The sequence below is a fragment of the Papaver somniferum genome, unplaced genomic scaffold (assembly GCF_003573695.1).
Source record: "Papaver somniferum cultivar HN1 unplaced genomic scaffold, ASM357369v1 unplaced-scaffold_99, whole genome shotgun sequence".
Taxonomy (NCBI): domain Eukaryota; kingdom Viridiplantae; phylum Streptophyta; class Magnoliopsida; order Ranunculales; family Papaveraceae; genus Papaver; species Papaver somniferum.
Genome location: NW_020653081.1, coordinates 8,995,037 through 9,010,341, shown reverse-complemented (window position 1 = coordinate 9,010,341; position 15,305 = coordinate 8,995,037). Strand labels below are relative to the sequence as shown.

Genomic DNA, 15,305 nt, shown 5'->3' with positions numbered 1-15,305 from the left:
AAATAAAATATCAAAACTATTCTTATATTATTTTTTTAATTTCCTTTAAAAAAAATGAATATATATATATATATATATATACTGCGTAATAAATGAAGTAGAACATACGTCATCAAAAAATGGAAATACCTTTTCACTGATAAGTTGACCGTGTCTACAAAATACTCAGCTGCTCGTCTTCTGTGGTTTTCGTCATGACTCTTGCTGAAATCATACATGATATCACGTAAAAGCTTCAAAGACATACACAATTTGTTGTGATTTAGGCTCTTTACAATAACCTTTACAATCTTGAAGAAAAATATTGTCCTTATCAAGAACAAGAGTACTTATGAGATTATCTGTAGATAAACTCTCATATTTGGGTTAGGACGTATTGAAGTATGATTAATGGATGTCGTTTTTATAATCCTTTCCATCCATTTTTAACTCCCAGTCGAAGGGAGTCTAGTTCTTCCCCAAAACTAATAATACGTGAGTCAAAGTTTTCAGGGATGCAAGTGGCGCATAATGATTATGCGTTACAGAGTTGCAGGCCAAGTCAGTGTGCAGCCAGGATGGCGCGACACTGCGAAGACTGTCAAGTGGTAAGAATGGCATAACCTCACAGGGCCAATGAAGTGCAAGGGTGGCACTACATTGTAAATGCATTTGGCTAAGTAATGCATTTGGAGGAAAGACAAAGCCAAAGTTGCAAGATGCAACATGCGAGGTGGCATGTTGGCATGTCCGTGGAATTGAGTTGGCCCAAACTCAAGAACAAAGCAAGCATGTAGAATATACTAAGGATTAGTCTATGCATTAGTTCAAGGCTGGCCAAAGCTTGAATTATGCAAACAATCTAGTAATATGAGAGTGCGCATTACTACTTTCAAGCAAATTGGCTAAGTGAAGCAAAAATAACGCATATGAGCATATGGCACGCATTGGCATTAGTTGGAAATCATGTTGGCATGAATTTGGATTAACTAAGGCGTCTTAGCAAGTTCAGATCAGGGTCATGTGCAGTGGTGCATAAAGTTGGCGTAAAAGTGGCACATTATAGCTCAAGTGTTGGTTATTGGCTTTGCGAGCATGCCAATGAAGTAAGACAAGGTAGAACGGTTATAAATTGAATTTATAACCATATTAGAGTGTCTAAAACCGTTTGGGACAGGTGTGGCGTGATTTAGCAGAATTTGGTAAAGACTAGTCAGTTATGCATACTTTATGCGGTTATGGAAACTACTTGTGGACATGTGGTTGTCTGTAGGATGTGCAAGAAGTTGCACACAAGTTTTGGCCTGATCCTAGTTAGTATAAATAGCTTAGGAATCAATAATGTTGGTGTTGTTCGTTTGAGAGAAGAACCATTAATATAGAGAGTGTTTTAGGCATTCACCAAGAGGGTGAATGCCCTGTTTTGGTCCATGAGTTGGACGAGTTTTGTAATCTTCCTTTAGTTCAATAAAATGGGTTTGTTGCAGTATTATTTGTGTTCATTGTGTTTCTGATTTGTGTGAGAATTGTTCAAGTACATGACAGAACCTCTTATTCTTATGGGGCATGAAGAGTTAGAGAGAAAGAAGATGAAGACTTCCGTTGTGCAAAGCCTTTAGAGTAAAGGCAGTTTCATCCTACCCAATAAACTCAGCAATAGATAATCCTAGAGAATAATACAACAGTCAGATACATCATAGATCGTTGAGGCAGAATTCAGAAAAATATTAAATACCACATAGCAACTCAATATATGAAATCGGCTCAGTTAGTAACACGGAACCACGTAATATCAAGAATTAAGCCAACCTATGTTTTGGGGTGCTTCAAACTGTGATCGTAACATTTCCACTATCTGATGTATATTTGATTGAAATAGAATAAATACCTGAGGACGAAAACAAAAAGGGATATAAAATAAATTGGATGAATCTTAAGGTAGGACAAGGTAAAAGAGTGTAGCATTTCCACAATCTGCAATGTTATCTAAAATAAAATCATTTGACTTAAATTTACATTGTGATTCGAAATAGCCATGTGACCAAAATGTAGTATCCTAAAAGCTTCCTCATAATCCTAAATGTTTTATTTGACTTCAATTTTTTTTTTGAGACTTAAGACATGCCTCATTGTAAAAATCGGTCTCGCAGCGTGACGTTTTTTTCTTTTTCTTTCTTATTTCTTTATTGGAGAAAAACAAACAAATAAAAGAAAAAATAACAATAACAAGATAACATGTAAAAATTGTAGAAAATATTAGTATAGATTTGAGACTAAAATCATGTAAACAATTTAACACTTATCACATAACAATATACTCAAAGAGTACTCCTCAGAAATCTTGGTGTGAAAATAACAATCATAAACAATACTTTAACCACTATGATAAGTTTATTCGAGTTTCTGTTTCAATCACCATAAATTCTTGCATTTCATTCGCTCAAAATGTTCCACTAAAATACAAAAGGTGAGAGGTCACAAATTTTACGGATTATCTTATAGATTTTCTTTTTGGAGAACTCCAAAAAATTACCTTCAAAACTATCTGAAAAAACCCATCTGAAGACAAAGCTCCTAAAAAAATAGTTCTGCAGTTTGAGAAACTCTTTGCAATAGTCTCAATCCCAGAACCACATCCAAGATTCCAAATCTCAGAACCACATTCAATATAAAAGAAAATAATTCAACTATACTAATCAAACATTCAAAATTTTCCTTGAAGAACTATATATATTTTACCACCACTTTATTTATTGCTAGCTCCACAAAATTTTCCTTGAAGAATTATATATAGCTTAGCAAGATGCCTTTTCACCTTGTCAGTGAAATTATACGATTCATTATCTGGATCGTCGATTCGAAACGCATCCTTCATGAATTGGAAGATTCTTACTTTGACTTCGGATTCTTTACATTTAGACCAAGTCAGACCAAGGAAATTCTATTGAAAATAGGAAATTGATGCTATGAGAAATTTTAAGGATTATATTATAGATATTCAAACTTGAAAGCTTTTGTTTATGGTAGTGCACCGTCTAACGTCGTACCAATTATGTATGTATACTTCTTATACATCAAAGATTAAAAACTTAAAAAAGTTTTATTTAATTAAGTGATATTTATAGGCATACATGCGATGCTATGAATCTCCGATTCACGATTCAATATACGATTCGATTCTCAAAATTGAAAGTAATTCCCTCCGCAATTCATGATTCACAACCTTGCTTTTTAGCCCAACTGTTTGAGCAGGGGCGGGAGCAAAGGGTAAGGGTTGACTAATCCTGGCTCTAGCCCCACTCAAAATCACAAAAACCATTAAAAAACCCTTATGTTTATCTAGTATTTTGTATTTAGTCCACTTAGTCTTATATTTTAGTCCATTAAAAATCTTTAAGTTTAGATAAATATTTTTTAGCTCCCCTCATATATTCTTTCTGGCTCCGCCAGTTTGCGGGGTATATAGATGCTACATATCACAATGCCCTGTAATTAATGACTTATAACTAGACTAACCTCATTTCAATTGAACGGATTAAGACTTCAGTAGCATTCGTGATTTTCTCTCCTTAACGGAACGAAGTAACTTGGTTATCAAAAAACGGGAAAATCGAAGAAAATAAATTTTGAAGTTCTGAAATATGAAAACTTCTCTAAATATAATCTTACCGAAATAAATTTGCTTCTCATTAGACCAGCATATATTTCCTTTTTCTTCCTCTCACTCAAAATAATAAACGCATCTTAGGGTTTCATTTTCTTCTAAGTTTTATATTTTTCTTCAAAATCTAGAAAAAAATGAAGAGAAAATTACAAGAGCGCATTGAAGTGAATGAAGTTAACCATGTCAAACCATACCCAACTCAAGACGTGATAACAGCAACCACAATTTTTTATAGTTTCACGAATCCAGATTGTTTCAAGGATTGGGGCAAATATAATGTTGTGCCACCGTCAATACCGTTAGAGGAAAAACAAGATGTTCCATATACTCGTTTTGAAGTAATGAAGAGAGAAATCACGAACAAAGCAGAGAATAGATATTTTGTTTCAACTGCTAAGGCATTGAAAAGGAGTGATGTTGATTATGGCCAAGGAAGATTAATGTATATAATAGTGAATTAAAAAAATTCAAGATAGTATTCAAGTGTTGGTCTGATGAAAAAGCTATTGTTCTTAGTAGTGGCTGGAATGAATTTCATAGCTATAATAGTTTGAAGCCTGATGTTACTGTATATATATGGGCTTTTCGCCATGCTATTAGCAGGGAGCTTTGTTTTGCCATCTTTAGCTAGAGATGTGGCATAACAAGATATATATATATATAGGTCTAATTACTAGTTGCTAGTTGCTTTATGAATTGTCTAGAGATTTTGATTTTTCAAGTTTATATATATTTATTATAACATATAAGAGTTGATATTGTTTATATGCTTTTATCATTGTCATTAGCTAGCCATGGTAATTTTTTTTCTCTTTACATAATATTTCCACAGTCCCAATTGTGCAGTCCTAAAAGTATAATGACATGGTTATGGAACAACTGTTGTATTTGCTAGGGTAATTTTACCCTTGTGGTTTTGTTGAGTGAGCAGTGTGATGTTTCTCCCAGATGATAAAACTGTCAGTCTTGCTAGCTAGTAATGTCTGGTTATTGTAACCAACCTACAGAACCAATGCAAGAAGTCTAGCCTCAGTTAAAAACTGTTTGAAGGGAAAAATGTTTCTCATAAAAATACAGTCCAAAGAACTACAAAACACAAAAAACACCACATTAAATAACAAAACAGACAACCGCGGACATAAAGACTTATATAATGAAACTTAATTACACACAAAATCTTAGTTTGCTGCAAGTAGTGAACTTTTGTCCCTGAACACAAAAAACTGTAATGTTTCAGGGACCGTTTCTTCGCAAAATGAAAATCAAATCTTATTGGTATCTCTGTAAATATACTGACAGAAACAACTAGTGTAATAGCGAAAATTCTGATAACCATAACCACAATTCAACGGATGAGTCACAAAGTTGAATCATATATTATGTACATCAGTGTGATTCAGCGTGTTATATCAGCTGCAGTTGTATACAAGGAATGAGTTGCCATGTCTCATGCCACTGCTGAATGCACTTCAATCGCAGAAGATTGAAGAAGAAACTCAAGCTCTTCCGAATAACTACCTAGCCGATTGCATCTTGAAATGTGATCTAACGGGGTTTCTGAACTGGAGTCCCCTTCAGCAGCTTCAGAATATACTTTTGATTGATAAGGTAAGATTTCATCACGATACAAACCAAGAGCATCTGCACTAGAAACAGAACTGACAGATGTGTGCAACATCTGAAGCTTATCTCTTGCTTCTAAGCTCTCAACTAACCTTTCCTTTAAACCATCAGGAAGTTTTGCCAGTGCACTGCGAACAACCAAGAAAAAAAATAAAACATAGAACACCAAATTATTTTATTCCTATCTTCCAAGTATGTAAGTTCCAAATGAAAACTAGAAAATAGAGTATGGAAGTTTTATTTATCCTTTACCTAGAAATGCCTTTAACCATGCCCCACTTATATCCAACGGATACAGATTCCTTAAATCCAACAGTAAAACCTTCTTGCACAGCAGCTTCTTGTCCCTTTGAAAGACCTTCGTGATAGCCAATCTAATAACTCATAAGGGATGACAACATATTTGCAGTTCTCAGCAGGACTATTCTTTGAAGGCATTTAGTATGAAATCATGAACTCAATTTTAGATGAATACAGATATAATTATGAGCTTTATTTTGTAAGGATACGGTATGAAGTTCATCATGACGCCTTTGCCACTCCCTGCCTAATTCAAATTCTCTATCATCACCCCATGTGTCGTCAATATCGCTGCTGTTCTGATCTGAAAAGTGAATGTACTGAGTTGTTTCAAAGATTATATTTAATGAACTGCAGCAAGCTATATTTTTAGAGATAACTACAAAGGAGTTAGCAGTAACTCTTACACTTGGAACATAACTACAGACTGACACCTTTCAGATAAGAATATCCACAATACATCATTTACCAGTTACATGTTATCCTTTATTCCTAGTGTCCTCTGAACTGACATGTTTAACAGTTTATAATTGTTGGTGACTGTGTAGGCCAGGTTGGAAGAGTCAAAGAAAGATGTGACCTGACTCTCCTGGACAGTTTATCTATCAGTGTTTTTTGTAATTCATCCAACATCCACTTTAGATTTGAAAACTCACCCTTCCCGCATATGAAATGATGAACGACATCGAAATCACAAGAACATCCATAATCATGCAAATTGAGAAGAACATGGACTTACCCAGATTATGGTTCGTCGACGACGAACGGGACTGAGCCGACTTCATGGCCACTGATTCACCACCAAACCCTGAATGCCAATTGCTGCATGAATCAGAAACTCAAATTAGCCAATCGCACGAATTTGTATACTGTTTGGTCTAATCTATGCAACTAACCTAGTATTTAAATTAAAATTGGATAACTACTTCAGCAAAGCCCAATATTTCAGCATTTTTTCGCTGATTTTGTTAATACGAGATTTCGTAATTCACATTCTTGAAATTCTCTTACAATTAACTTTAAGGTTTTCTTTGTACACCCAGTTAGTTGATTCAAGAATATAAATATAAGTATCCTGCTTGGGTTGTGTCCACATATTCATCTATCCTCAATACAGGTGCCGCCTATGGTATATCTTCAGCCAAGGACACCGTTAAAATAGCTGGTTAAGTGTATTGCACAACATGTAAATACCAAATCACTACTACTATAGAGTCTACAAGTAATATCACCAGACACAATAAGCAGTACATCAAATAGTGCTGTGTGTATGCTAACTGTTTCAATTCAAGCTATCACTCACTATCCCACCTCGGTGTATTCAACTTGCAGGTTTGAATGGAGCTGGCATCAATATTAACATCTCCTTTGGCAAGTGAGTACTATTTTTAGTGGTGGTCAATTCAATAGAAAAACATGTAGATTGCACAAAGACACAACCGATGCTTATAACCTCAGAAACCATATCAAGGGCGACCACAGACAAGTTCAAGATGAAGAAGTCTAGGTTCTTAGTTCTTACATTGATTACATCAAGGTATAATTGGTACCAAACAACCCTAAGTTTAATAGCAAGGTTACCCAAACTGAAAAAAAAAACCTAAAATTTGATAGATTTTTACAAGGAGAAGAATAACCCCTAAAAAAATATGCACACACAGAGATGTTAAGAACTACAGACTAATTGTTATAAATTTGTTCAGAGAGAGAGAGAGAGAGAGTAATTACCGTTTGAATGCAATGGATTTCCAGAAGTTTTCTTCAGTCTAGGGAGAGAGAATGGGTGGAGGCACTGTAGGAATTTTTAGTGGATGCTGATCAACGAAAATAGACTCTATAAATAGGATTTTTTTTTCTTTTGTCTCCTCGACAGTGAAAGACAAAAACGGTGTACCGGTCAGTTGGAAGTGTTACGCGGATCAAGTCGGAGATTTGCTTGCGCTACAAGCAGTTTGTTGAAGTTACATTAGAATGCAAGAATAGAAAGCTGTTGCGCCAAAGACATGGTGTCTTGGTCTTGATCAAGTCTACAATTGAGAATTTTCTTGAATGTACTCTAAACACTTAATAAACCAGTGTTAAAAAATCTAAAGCTTTGTATTTAGTGTTACATTTTATCTTTCGTGTGTATCAATTGCCGAACATTATCCCAACATACAATATAACTGCAAAAGAAAGAGCTCCATTAATGGCTAAAGATTTTTTTTTTTTTTTTGCTAGATCTAAAGGTACTAAGGTCCTAATGGAACCATAATCAGCTCCAGATGCCCAATAAGGCAAAGTGCAAAGCTGAATCAGATCGATATTTGTTGAGCTAGATAAATTTCACCAGTTACAAAATGGTCCCTATTGAGGAAGCTTGTTGAGCTTACAATACTCATAATCTTTGTATTTCTTAGACTTATATTTTGCTGGGTTTTCTTTACTAACAAGTTGAGGAAGTGGACCAACAACCATATCAGCAGGTGGAGAACAAAAAACTGGCCATGAAATCCTCGTCTTCTCCTTGTTCACAGTCGTTCTATGGAGCACGCTCCTGTACTTGCCATTGCTTAAGATCTGCATACCAAAATTTTGCAGCATTTTTATATTTAGTATGACTATGATTAAATTTTTATGTGTTTTTTCAATATACACGAAATTAACGAGAAATTACCTCGACTTGATCGCCAATATGAACAACTAGAGCATTTGGGATGTACTTGGCATCAATCCAGCGATCATCTTTCAAAACTTGAAGGCCTTGTACTTCATTGGGTACAAGAAGCGTGACCGCAGACATGTCTGTATGTGGTGGCACACCAAGTGCTAGATCTGGACGAGGACATGGAGGATAATAATTTATTTTCAGAAGATATTCCATATTATCTCCACCCACTGCTTCTTTTATTACATGCCTTTCAACTCCTAATCCAAGAGATAACAGCATCAGAAGTTTGTTAACTATGGGGATCATGCACTTGGCGTATTCTTCATTTGCTTCCCTGCATGAAAAACCAAAATCGAAACCAGGTTATGAGTATATGGAGGATTGTAATTTTGCATAGGCTCAATTAACATATGTGGGCACTAAGTGTGCCAAATAAATTCAAGCATTAGGAAGTACCTGTATGAAGGTGGATTCTTTGGCCAAAACTTATAATTGATGCGAGAAGGAGGCCAAATGAAATGAAACAAGTGATCAACCCAGGCCTTTTTGCCTTGAATTTCTTTCTGAAGTTTAGTCCCATAGCCTTCTAAAGAATCGCTTCCAGGTACTTTAGCATAAATTTCTTTTTCCTTATCTGGCAATTCGAAAAACTCCCTACCAACTTTCAACAGGTTTTTTGTAGCTTCAGTTGGCAACCCATGATTTATAATTTGGAAGAAACCCCATTCGTGACTAGCATTAGAAATCAAACTGACAAGATTTTTTTCATCCGGATTACTAAAATCAATCACTGGTATATCTGGAATAGGTCCTTTAAATGTTGTTAGGGCTGGTTGTTCTGTTTCTGATCTTATAAATTCTGCTGGAATATTATCTCCGCTGATCTTCGCTATCGCCTGCACTCTTTGTGTCTCCATCGTTGTTGTTGTTGAGATCTTGAATCAGAAAAATGTTGTCTGTTAATAGACTAGTTGATGTAATATATTGGATTGGTTTTGAACGGAGAAGAGATAAGAGTGTATTTTTTAAGGTGCATATCCTTAAATACAGGTAACCATTTGATTGTTAGTTAATTTTTTAATTTGACCTGGGTCTAGTCTAATAATTAAAGACCAAATAATTCTAGACTTGGCGTGTTTGGATAGCATATCAGAAGTAGTTTTTCGACCAAATAATTCTAAAAGTCAAGAAATCAGAAGTCAGTTTGGGTATCGAATTTCAAAACGACTTCTAAAAGTTGAAAAAGTAAATTTTTGTGAAGTGAAATAATTTTGCTTCTGACTTCTACCTCTAAAGAAACAGATTTACATCCAAACGCGATATCAATGTCGAAAAATCCAACCGTTGATTTAAGGATGTGGAACTGTGTAATCCATAACATTCAGATCCACACCAATGCACATTAATCCGAAGATTCTATCGCAGTAAGTGTAGAAAGAGATTGGCTATGTACCATTTTTGAATGAATGCTAGGACCTTTGAAATAAAATCTCAAAGCTCCTAGCCCAGCAGCGTCCTGTGATATTGTTAGGCATGCAAATTAGAAATTCGTGTGTTTGAAAATGCAACACACGACATATTGTAGACTCAAATACAGCAAACAACAATTTGCTTTCATGGACGTACGATGAAAAGCCACACCCCACCCGTGAGGTGGTGACACTTGAAAATATGGAAAAAAAATCAAATTTAAAACCGTGTACGCAAAAAAGTAAGTTTATTTTGTACCAATAATCGGAAATGATGATGAGCAAACAAACACTAGATTTTTGTCCGACAAAATTTGATCGAGAAAAAAGGGTTTACGTGGCTGGAATCTTAGTGTTCTCTCTGCAAAAGCACTTTAAGGAACCATCACAACTTCATCAACATCATTACAAACATAGTGTATGTAACATAAATTACAAGGATAATATGAGCAACAACACTTACAGATCTGATATAAGAAACTTGAGCAGATTTGACTAATATGGACACTAACAACTCTAGAGACATAGCAAAGAGAATCACCCAATAATACAACTTATTGAATCCTTTCCTTGTGAAGTTTAGATGGTATTATTTGGAAAGAACTAATGTCTTCCAAATCAATTAACAATTTTGCACAAGGTAAAATTGTTAGGATCCAAAAAAAGATCCGTCCATCTCTCAGGGTTTTGGGTGTGCGGAGATGAACAACCACACATAGCACTCCTTTCCTGGTCACGAACAGGAGAGGCAGGATCATACAATGATCCACTTTTTTGTAACATAGTAACTGAAAGGAACCCAATACAGGGGTATTGATTACTGATAAGATCTTGCAACTTCGTCTCTTTGAATCGGATGTTATGTTGATTGATCTTAGAGTTGAGTATGTAATTGTTGTTGTTGTTTCTGTGATTCTTCTTGTTGATTTTGTGATTGTTGTTGTTGTTGTAGTTGAAACTCTTGTGATTGCTGTTGCTACTTTTGAAACAAGTGATTCTGTTGCTGTTATTGATCCTGATTTAAGAGATGCTGAAGAAGTATTGAAAACAAAAATTTTCCTCCGCAAAGAGAGAAAACCCATAAATCCTAATAACCAATCTACACAAACCAGAGAAGAACTACTCTACACCGATCTAAAACTTAAAGGATGAAAACCCAACTAGATTTCTCAAAAAAAAAATCAGTGAGATTTAAACCAAAAACTAACCTAAAAAGATGAAATCAAAGCAGTACAAGATGAAAAGGCAAAGGGAGAAGATGGTTTGAGCTTCTCTTGCTCAGATCCGCTCCAATAGAGCAAGATCAGAGCAAGAGAAGACTCGAACGGTGCTAGGGTTTCGTTGGGTTTTCAGAGAGGATATTTTTTTTTTTGCCGGAGAGACCCGGACTATGCTAGGACAAGTACACCCAACTTAAAACAAGTTCGGATTTTTTATAACAACCAAACAAGGAAAGAAAGTTAGATATACATCTCCCTTGCGTGAAACCTTGGGGCAAGTAGGAAAAGAAGACAAAGTTGGCTTTTAGAAAGAAGCAGATAATGCTGGTTGGCACACGAGAAGATTTAAGGATTTCAAACTCATACTAGTTTCTGTACCGACACAATTAAGAAACTGCAATTCTCGCTAAAATTTTGCTTTCACAATTTAATTAAACCTCTTCATAAAGAGAGATCGGTTGCTTGCTTTCCCAGGTAAAACTACGTAGGATTAGTTGGCTCGAGCACAGATGCAAGACTAGCCACTTCTGTCAGTCACGGCTTCAGCTTACTTTTTGATCGGTTAGAAAGGATACTGACGTTTCGAATTAAGATCTAAAAAAATGTCGTAACGAACGACTTTATTGCGATACATATTCCGAGAAGCATTGCATTAGAATACTAGTAGAGTTCTACAAATAACTGGTAAATATGGAAATACATCAAAAGCAGCACACACAGTGGTGTTTGAATGGTTGGTACCACTCCATAACTACTGAGGAAGCTTGTTGAGCTTACAGTACTCATAATCTTTGTACTTCTTGGTCTTAAATTTTGCTGGATTTTCTTCATTAACAAGTTGAGGTAGTGGGCCGATAACTTTATCAGCTGGTGGAGAAACAAAAACAGGCCATGACATCCTCGACTTCTCTTTGTTCACAGTTGTTCTATGCAATACACTCTTGTACTTTCCATTGCTTAGTATCTGCAACACAATCACCGCGACAAGTAAGACTACGATGAAATAACTACAAACAAACAAAACCCGTGCTAGATAAACTGGGCATTTTGTGCTTATCATCAGAAAACTGCCTAGAGCTGTATCCAGTCAACTCAGGTCAACAGTATGTCTGAAACCCAAATACAGCTCTCTGGCCACTATTCTGGAATTCGAGCCCAAAAAGCCCCTGGATAGAAAGTGAAGGTGTAACTGATTACCTCGATCTGATCACCAATATGAACAATGAGAGCATTAGGAATGTATTTAGCATCAAACCAGTGATCATCTTTGAACACTTGAAGGCCTTGCACCTCATTTGGTACAAGAAGCGTGACTGCAGACATGTCTGTATGTGGTGCCACACCAAGTGCTAGATCCGGACGAGGACATGGCGGATAATAGTTAATTTTCAGAAGATATTCCAGATCTTCTCCACCCACTGCTTCTTTTATGGCATTCCCTTCAACTCCTAATCCAAGTGATAACCACGTCAACATTTTGTCCACCACGCCCATCAAACATTTTGTGTACTCCTCGTTTGCTTCCCTGCAAATTAGAATTGGAAAAAAAAAAAAATACAGTAAAAAAGTGAATGGTAATAAACGGACCTGATCCGGCTCACAGAATTAAACTTGAAAACATGCTGCTGAGAGGTTTAATTACCTGTAAGAAGGCGGATTCTTAGGCCAGAATCGATAATTAATGCGAGAAGGTGGCCAAACATTATGAAACAAGTAATCAACCCATGCTTTTTTGCCTTCAATTTCTTTCTGAAGTTTAGTCCCATAACCTTCTAAAGTTTCAGCTCCAACAGGTCTAGCATACGTCTCTTTCTCTTCAAGCGGTAACTCGAAAAACTCTCTTCCAACCTTTTGCAGCTTTTGTATCACGTCCATGGGTATATCATGATTGATAACTTGGAAAAATCCCCATTCTTTACTAGCATCCGCGATGTTACGGATAAGATTATCTTCATCTGGATCACTGAGATCAATGGTTGGAATTTCAGGAATAGGTCCATTGAAAGTTGTTAGTGCTGGTTGTTCTTTCTCTGATCTTATGAATTCTGATGGTATTGTATCAAGTTTTGAAGAGAGTGATGAAGCTATTGCTTGAACTCTGCTTTCTACTTCCATTGTTGATGAATCTTGTGCTTTCAAAATGACTAAGAAAGAAAGGGTTGTATTTGAACGAGGATTTTAAGCTCTCTTCGCACTCAATCTTCTTCCTTTTTTTCTACTTCACAAAAACCACATTTTATAGTCAATGTCAGCTCAATTAATTTATCGTTGGCCCGCTTTCCAGTTTCGGGCAGGGCTATAGATGTACAACGTTAATGTATAAATGTTTTTGCATAAATGTATAGTACGGTGCAAACTTATACATGTGGATGGATTTGAGAAGATACACACCTAGCCAACCAGGCACCGTACTCTCCCTATTTTGCCATTTATTTTCCGTTTTTTCCCCTCAACTGGGTTGTGCGGACACTCCGTTTTTTGAATCGTGTCCGCGTCCGATTCGCGTTTCCAACGCACCAATATACGTGTCCCGCGTGTGTTTTGATCAGACGCAGGACGCGCGTTGAACGCTGATATAACGCGTGTCCAACGCACTAATATGCGCGTCTCGCGCGTGTTTTGGTTGGACGCACGATGACTCGAGTTTAAAGCATTTTTTTTCATTTTCATTTAAACTTCTTCCTTTATTTTTACTATTATTAACTAAATGAAGAAAGACAAACATTTAGATCAATCATTTAAGTTTTATTAGGGTTTTGTAATTGGAAATGACATCATATATACCTTTGGTTGGGTTTGTGTTGTTCTGAAAATGCATTTTGATTGTGCCATATGTTTAATAGTGATTGATTGTTTGACCTTCGACGTGTATAAACAAACAATTTCTCATTTTCTTTTGAAATTTATACACATGTAGCATTATTTTCTAATTTTTAGGATCGAAACTCTTGACTTTGCTGTATAAATACATAATTGTATCTATAAATAATATATAAATAAAATATGTATATACGTGTCCGAGTCCTAGTTTGTTTAAGAATTTTGTAGTGTCCGCGTCCGAGTCTGTGCAACCCAGCCCCTCAATAACAACATTTTTTTAATCAAAAATAAATAAATAAATAATAATAGTGGTAATCAAGATTTTTTATTTCAAAGAAAAATACTACTCCTTAGATAAATCTGATCCCAAATCAGCTTTCTAGAGATCAAGGTAGTGAATAGATGGCTAAATGCATGTAAATTCAAAATAACTACTCAAAGTTATTTGATAATTTGCATAGTTAAACCTTACCAACCTTTACTAAGACTTGAGCCCTTTATCATGGATGATTAAACTACGATCTTTATTCAGTTAGTAGGTAATGTGAGATTTGGGTTAACATACAAATTTTAGGCCGCAATGCATATTAATTTAGGTACCTACCTGTTGGAACGATTGTTGAAAATAGTCCGTAAAATAATCACAAAAACTCTATAAAGTAATGTTATAACTAAATAACGACCAGATCTTTCTCCCTTTAAGACGTTCTACAACTTTGGCTAAGATTGTGCAAACAGTTCTTCGATGATGTTGCGTCTCAGGATTAACCAACCGAGTAAAATCTCTTGCAGAATCAATCTTGCACTGTGAGAGAATGTGACACTGTTACGCTTTTATTCTTGCTCAAAATTATACCTGTAAAAAACAAAAGATGACCACACTTTTGTTTCTCTCTCAGAGTTCTTTTCTGCTTAAGCTCAAAAACATATATGAAAACTCTCAATTTAATTTTGCTACTAAAATCTTATTTTATAGTCAAAAACCTCAATAGAGTTTAATGGAACCATTAACACCTTGTAACATAAAAAGTGATAATATTTATAACAAGAATAAATTTGTTTTTCAAGAAAAACGTTAATAATAACATTAAAATAATTTTTGAAAGAATAATAAATGTAAATAAATTTGTCTGAAAACATATATCTCCAACGGTATCAAAAACAAAATCGTATAAGAAATCAATTTTTGGTTACGGAGCAAATTGTTTGTCGACGAGTTACTAAACAACAATAACTCACATGGCATATTGTGGTCACAAAGACATATTTGGGATTACATAACAAATTTTAGGACCACATAAATGATTTTGGGTCTCAGTGCCGGTTTCCAGAAATTTGTGTGCGTTTTGTGTCTGTGACATTAACCGGATTTGGATCATATGACACATTTCGGCTCATGATGATATGTTTCATTTCACAATGCAAATTTTGATTCATATGGTAATTTTTGTTCACGAGGCTGAGTTTGGTTCGCTAATCAAATTTTGAGACATAAATCAAATTCATGTTAAATGCATAATCATGATTAACGGGGTAGAATTAACGTTATAATAGCAAATTTTGGATTAGTCTTTCATCAA

At 35.4% G+C, this 15,305-nt stretch overlaps 3 protein-coding genes across 4 annotated transcripts; all 3 read right to left on the bottom strand.

Moving 5' to 3' along the window:
- Positions 1-4,730: 4,730 nt before the first annotated feature.
- On the bottom strand, positions 4,731-7,438 carry LOC113346475. 2 transcript variants are annotated; one of them, XM_026590026.1, is made up of 5 exons: positions 7,295-7,438; positions 6,306-6,388; positions 5,776-5,870; positions 5,519-5,640; positions 4,731-5,394 (listed from the first exon to the last, which is right to left on the bottom strand). In XM_026590026.1, the coding sequence occupies exons 2-5, from the start codon at positions 6,349-6,351 to the stop codon at positions 5,091-5,093; spliced, it is 567 nt and encodes a 188-aa protein (XP_026445811.1). In that variant the 5' UTR covers positions 6,352-6,388; positions 7,295-7,438; the 3' UTR covers positions 4,731-5,090. The 2 variants fall into 2 exon arrangements, with proteins under 2 accessions (XP_026445811.1, XP_026445812.1); XM_026590027.1 differs by lacking the exon at positions 7,295-7,438 and adding an exon at positions 6,878-7,245.
- A 327-nt stretch (positions 7,439-7,765) lies between these two features.
- Positions 7,766-9,218, bottom strand: LOC113346474 (flavonol synthase/flavanone 3-hydroxylase-like). Its single transcript, XM_026590025.1, has 3 exons — positions 8,673-9,218; positions 8,223-8,550; positions 7,766-8,125 (listed from the first exon to the last, which is right to left on the bottom strand). The coding sequence occupies exons 1-3, from the start codon at positions 9,131-9,133 to the stop codon at positions 7,913-7,915; spliced, it is 1,002 nt and encodes a 333-aa protein (XP_026445810.1). The 5' UTR covers positions 9,134-9,218; the 3' UTR covers positions 7,766-7,912.
- A 2,274-nt stretch (positions 9,219-11,492) lies between these two features.
- Positions 11,493-13,126, bottom strand: LOC113346476 (flavonol synthase/flavanone 3-hydroxylase-like). The gene is made up of 3 exons (XM_026590028.1): positions 12,548-13,126; positions 12,103-12,430; positions 11,493-11,869 (listed from the first exon to the last, which is right to left on the bottom strand). The coding sequence occupies exons 1-3, from the start codon at positions 13,018-13,020 to the stop codon at positions 11,657-11,659; spliced, it is 1,014 nt and encodes a 337-aa protein (XP_026445813.1). The 5' UTR covers positions 13,021-13,126; the 3' UTR covers positions 11,493-11,656.
- Positions 13,127-15,305: the final 2,179 nt, after the last annotated feature.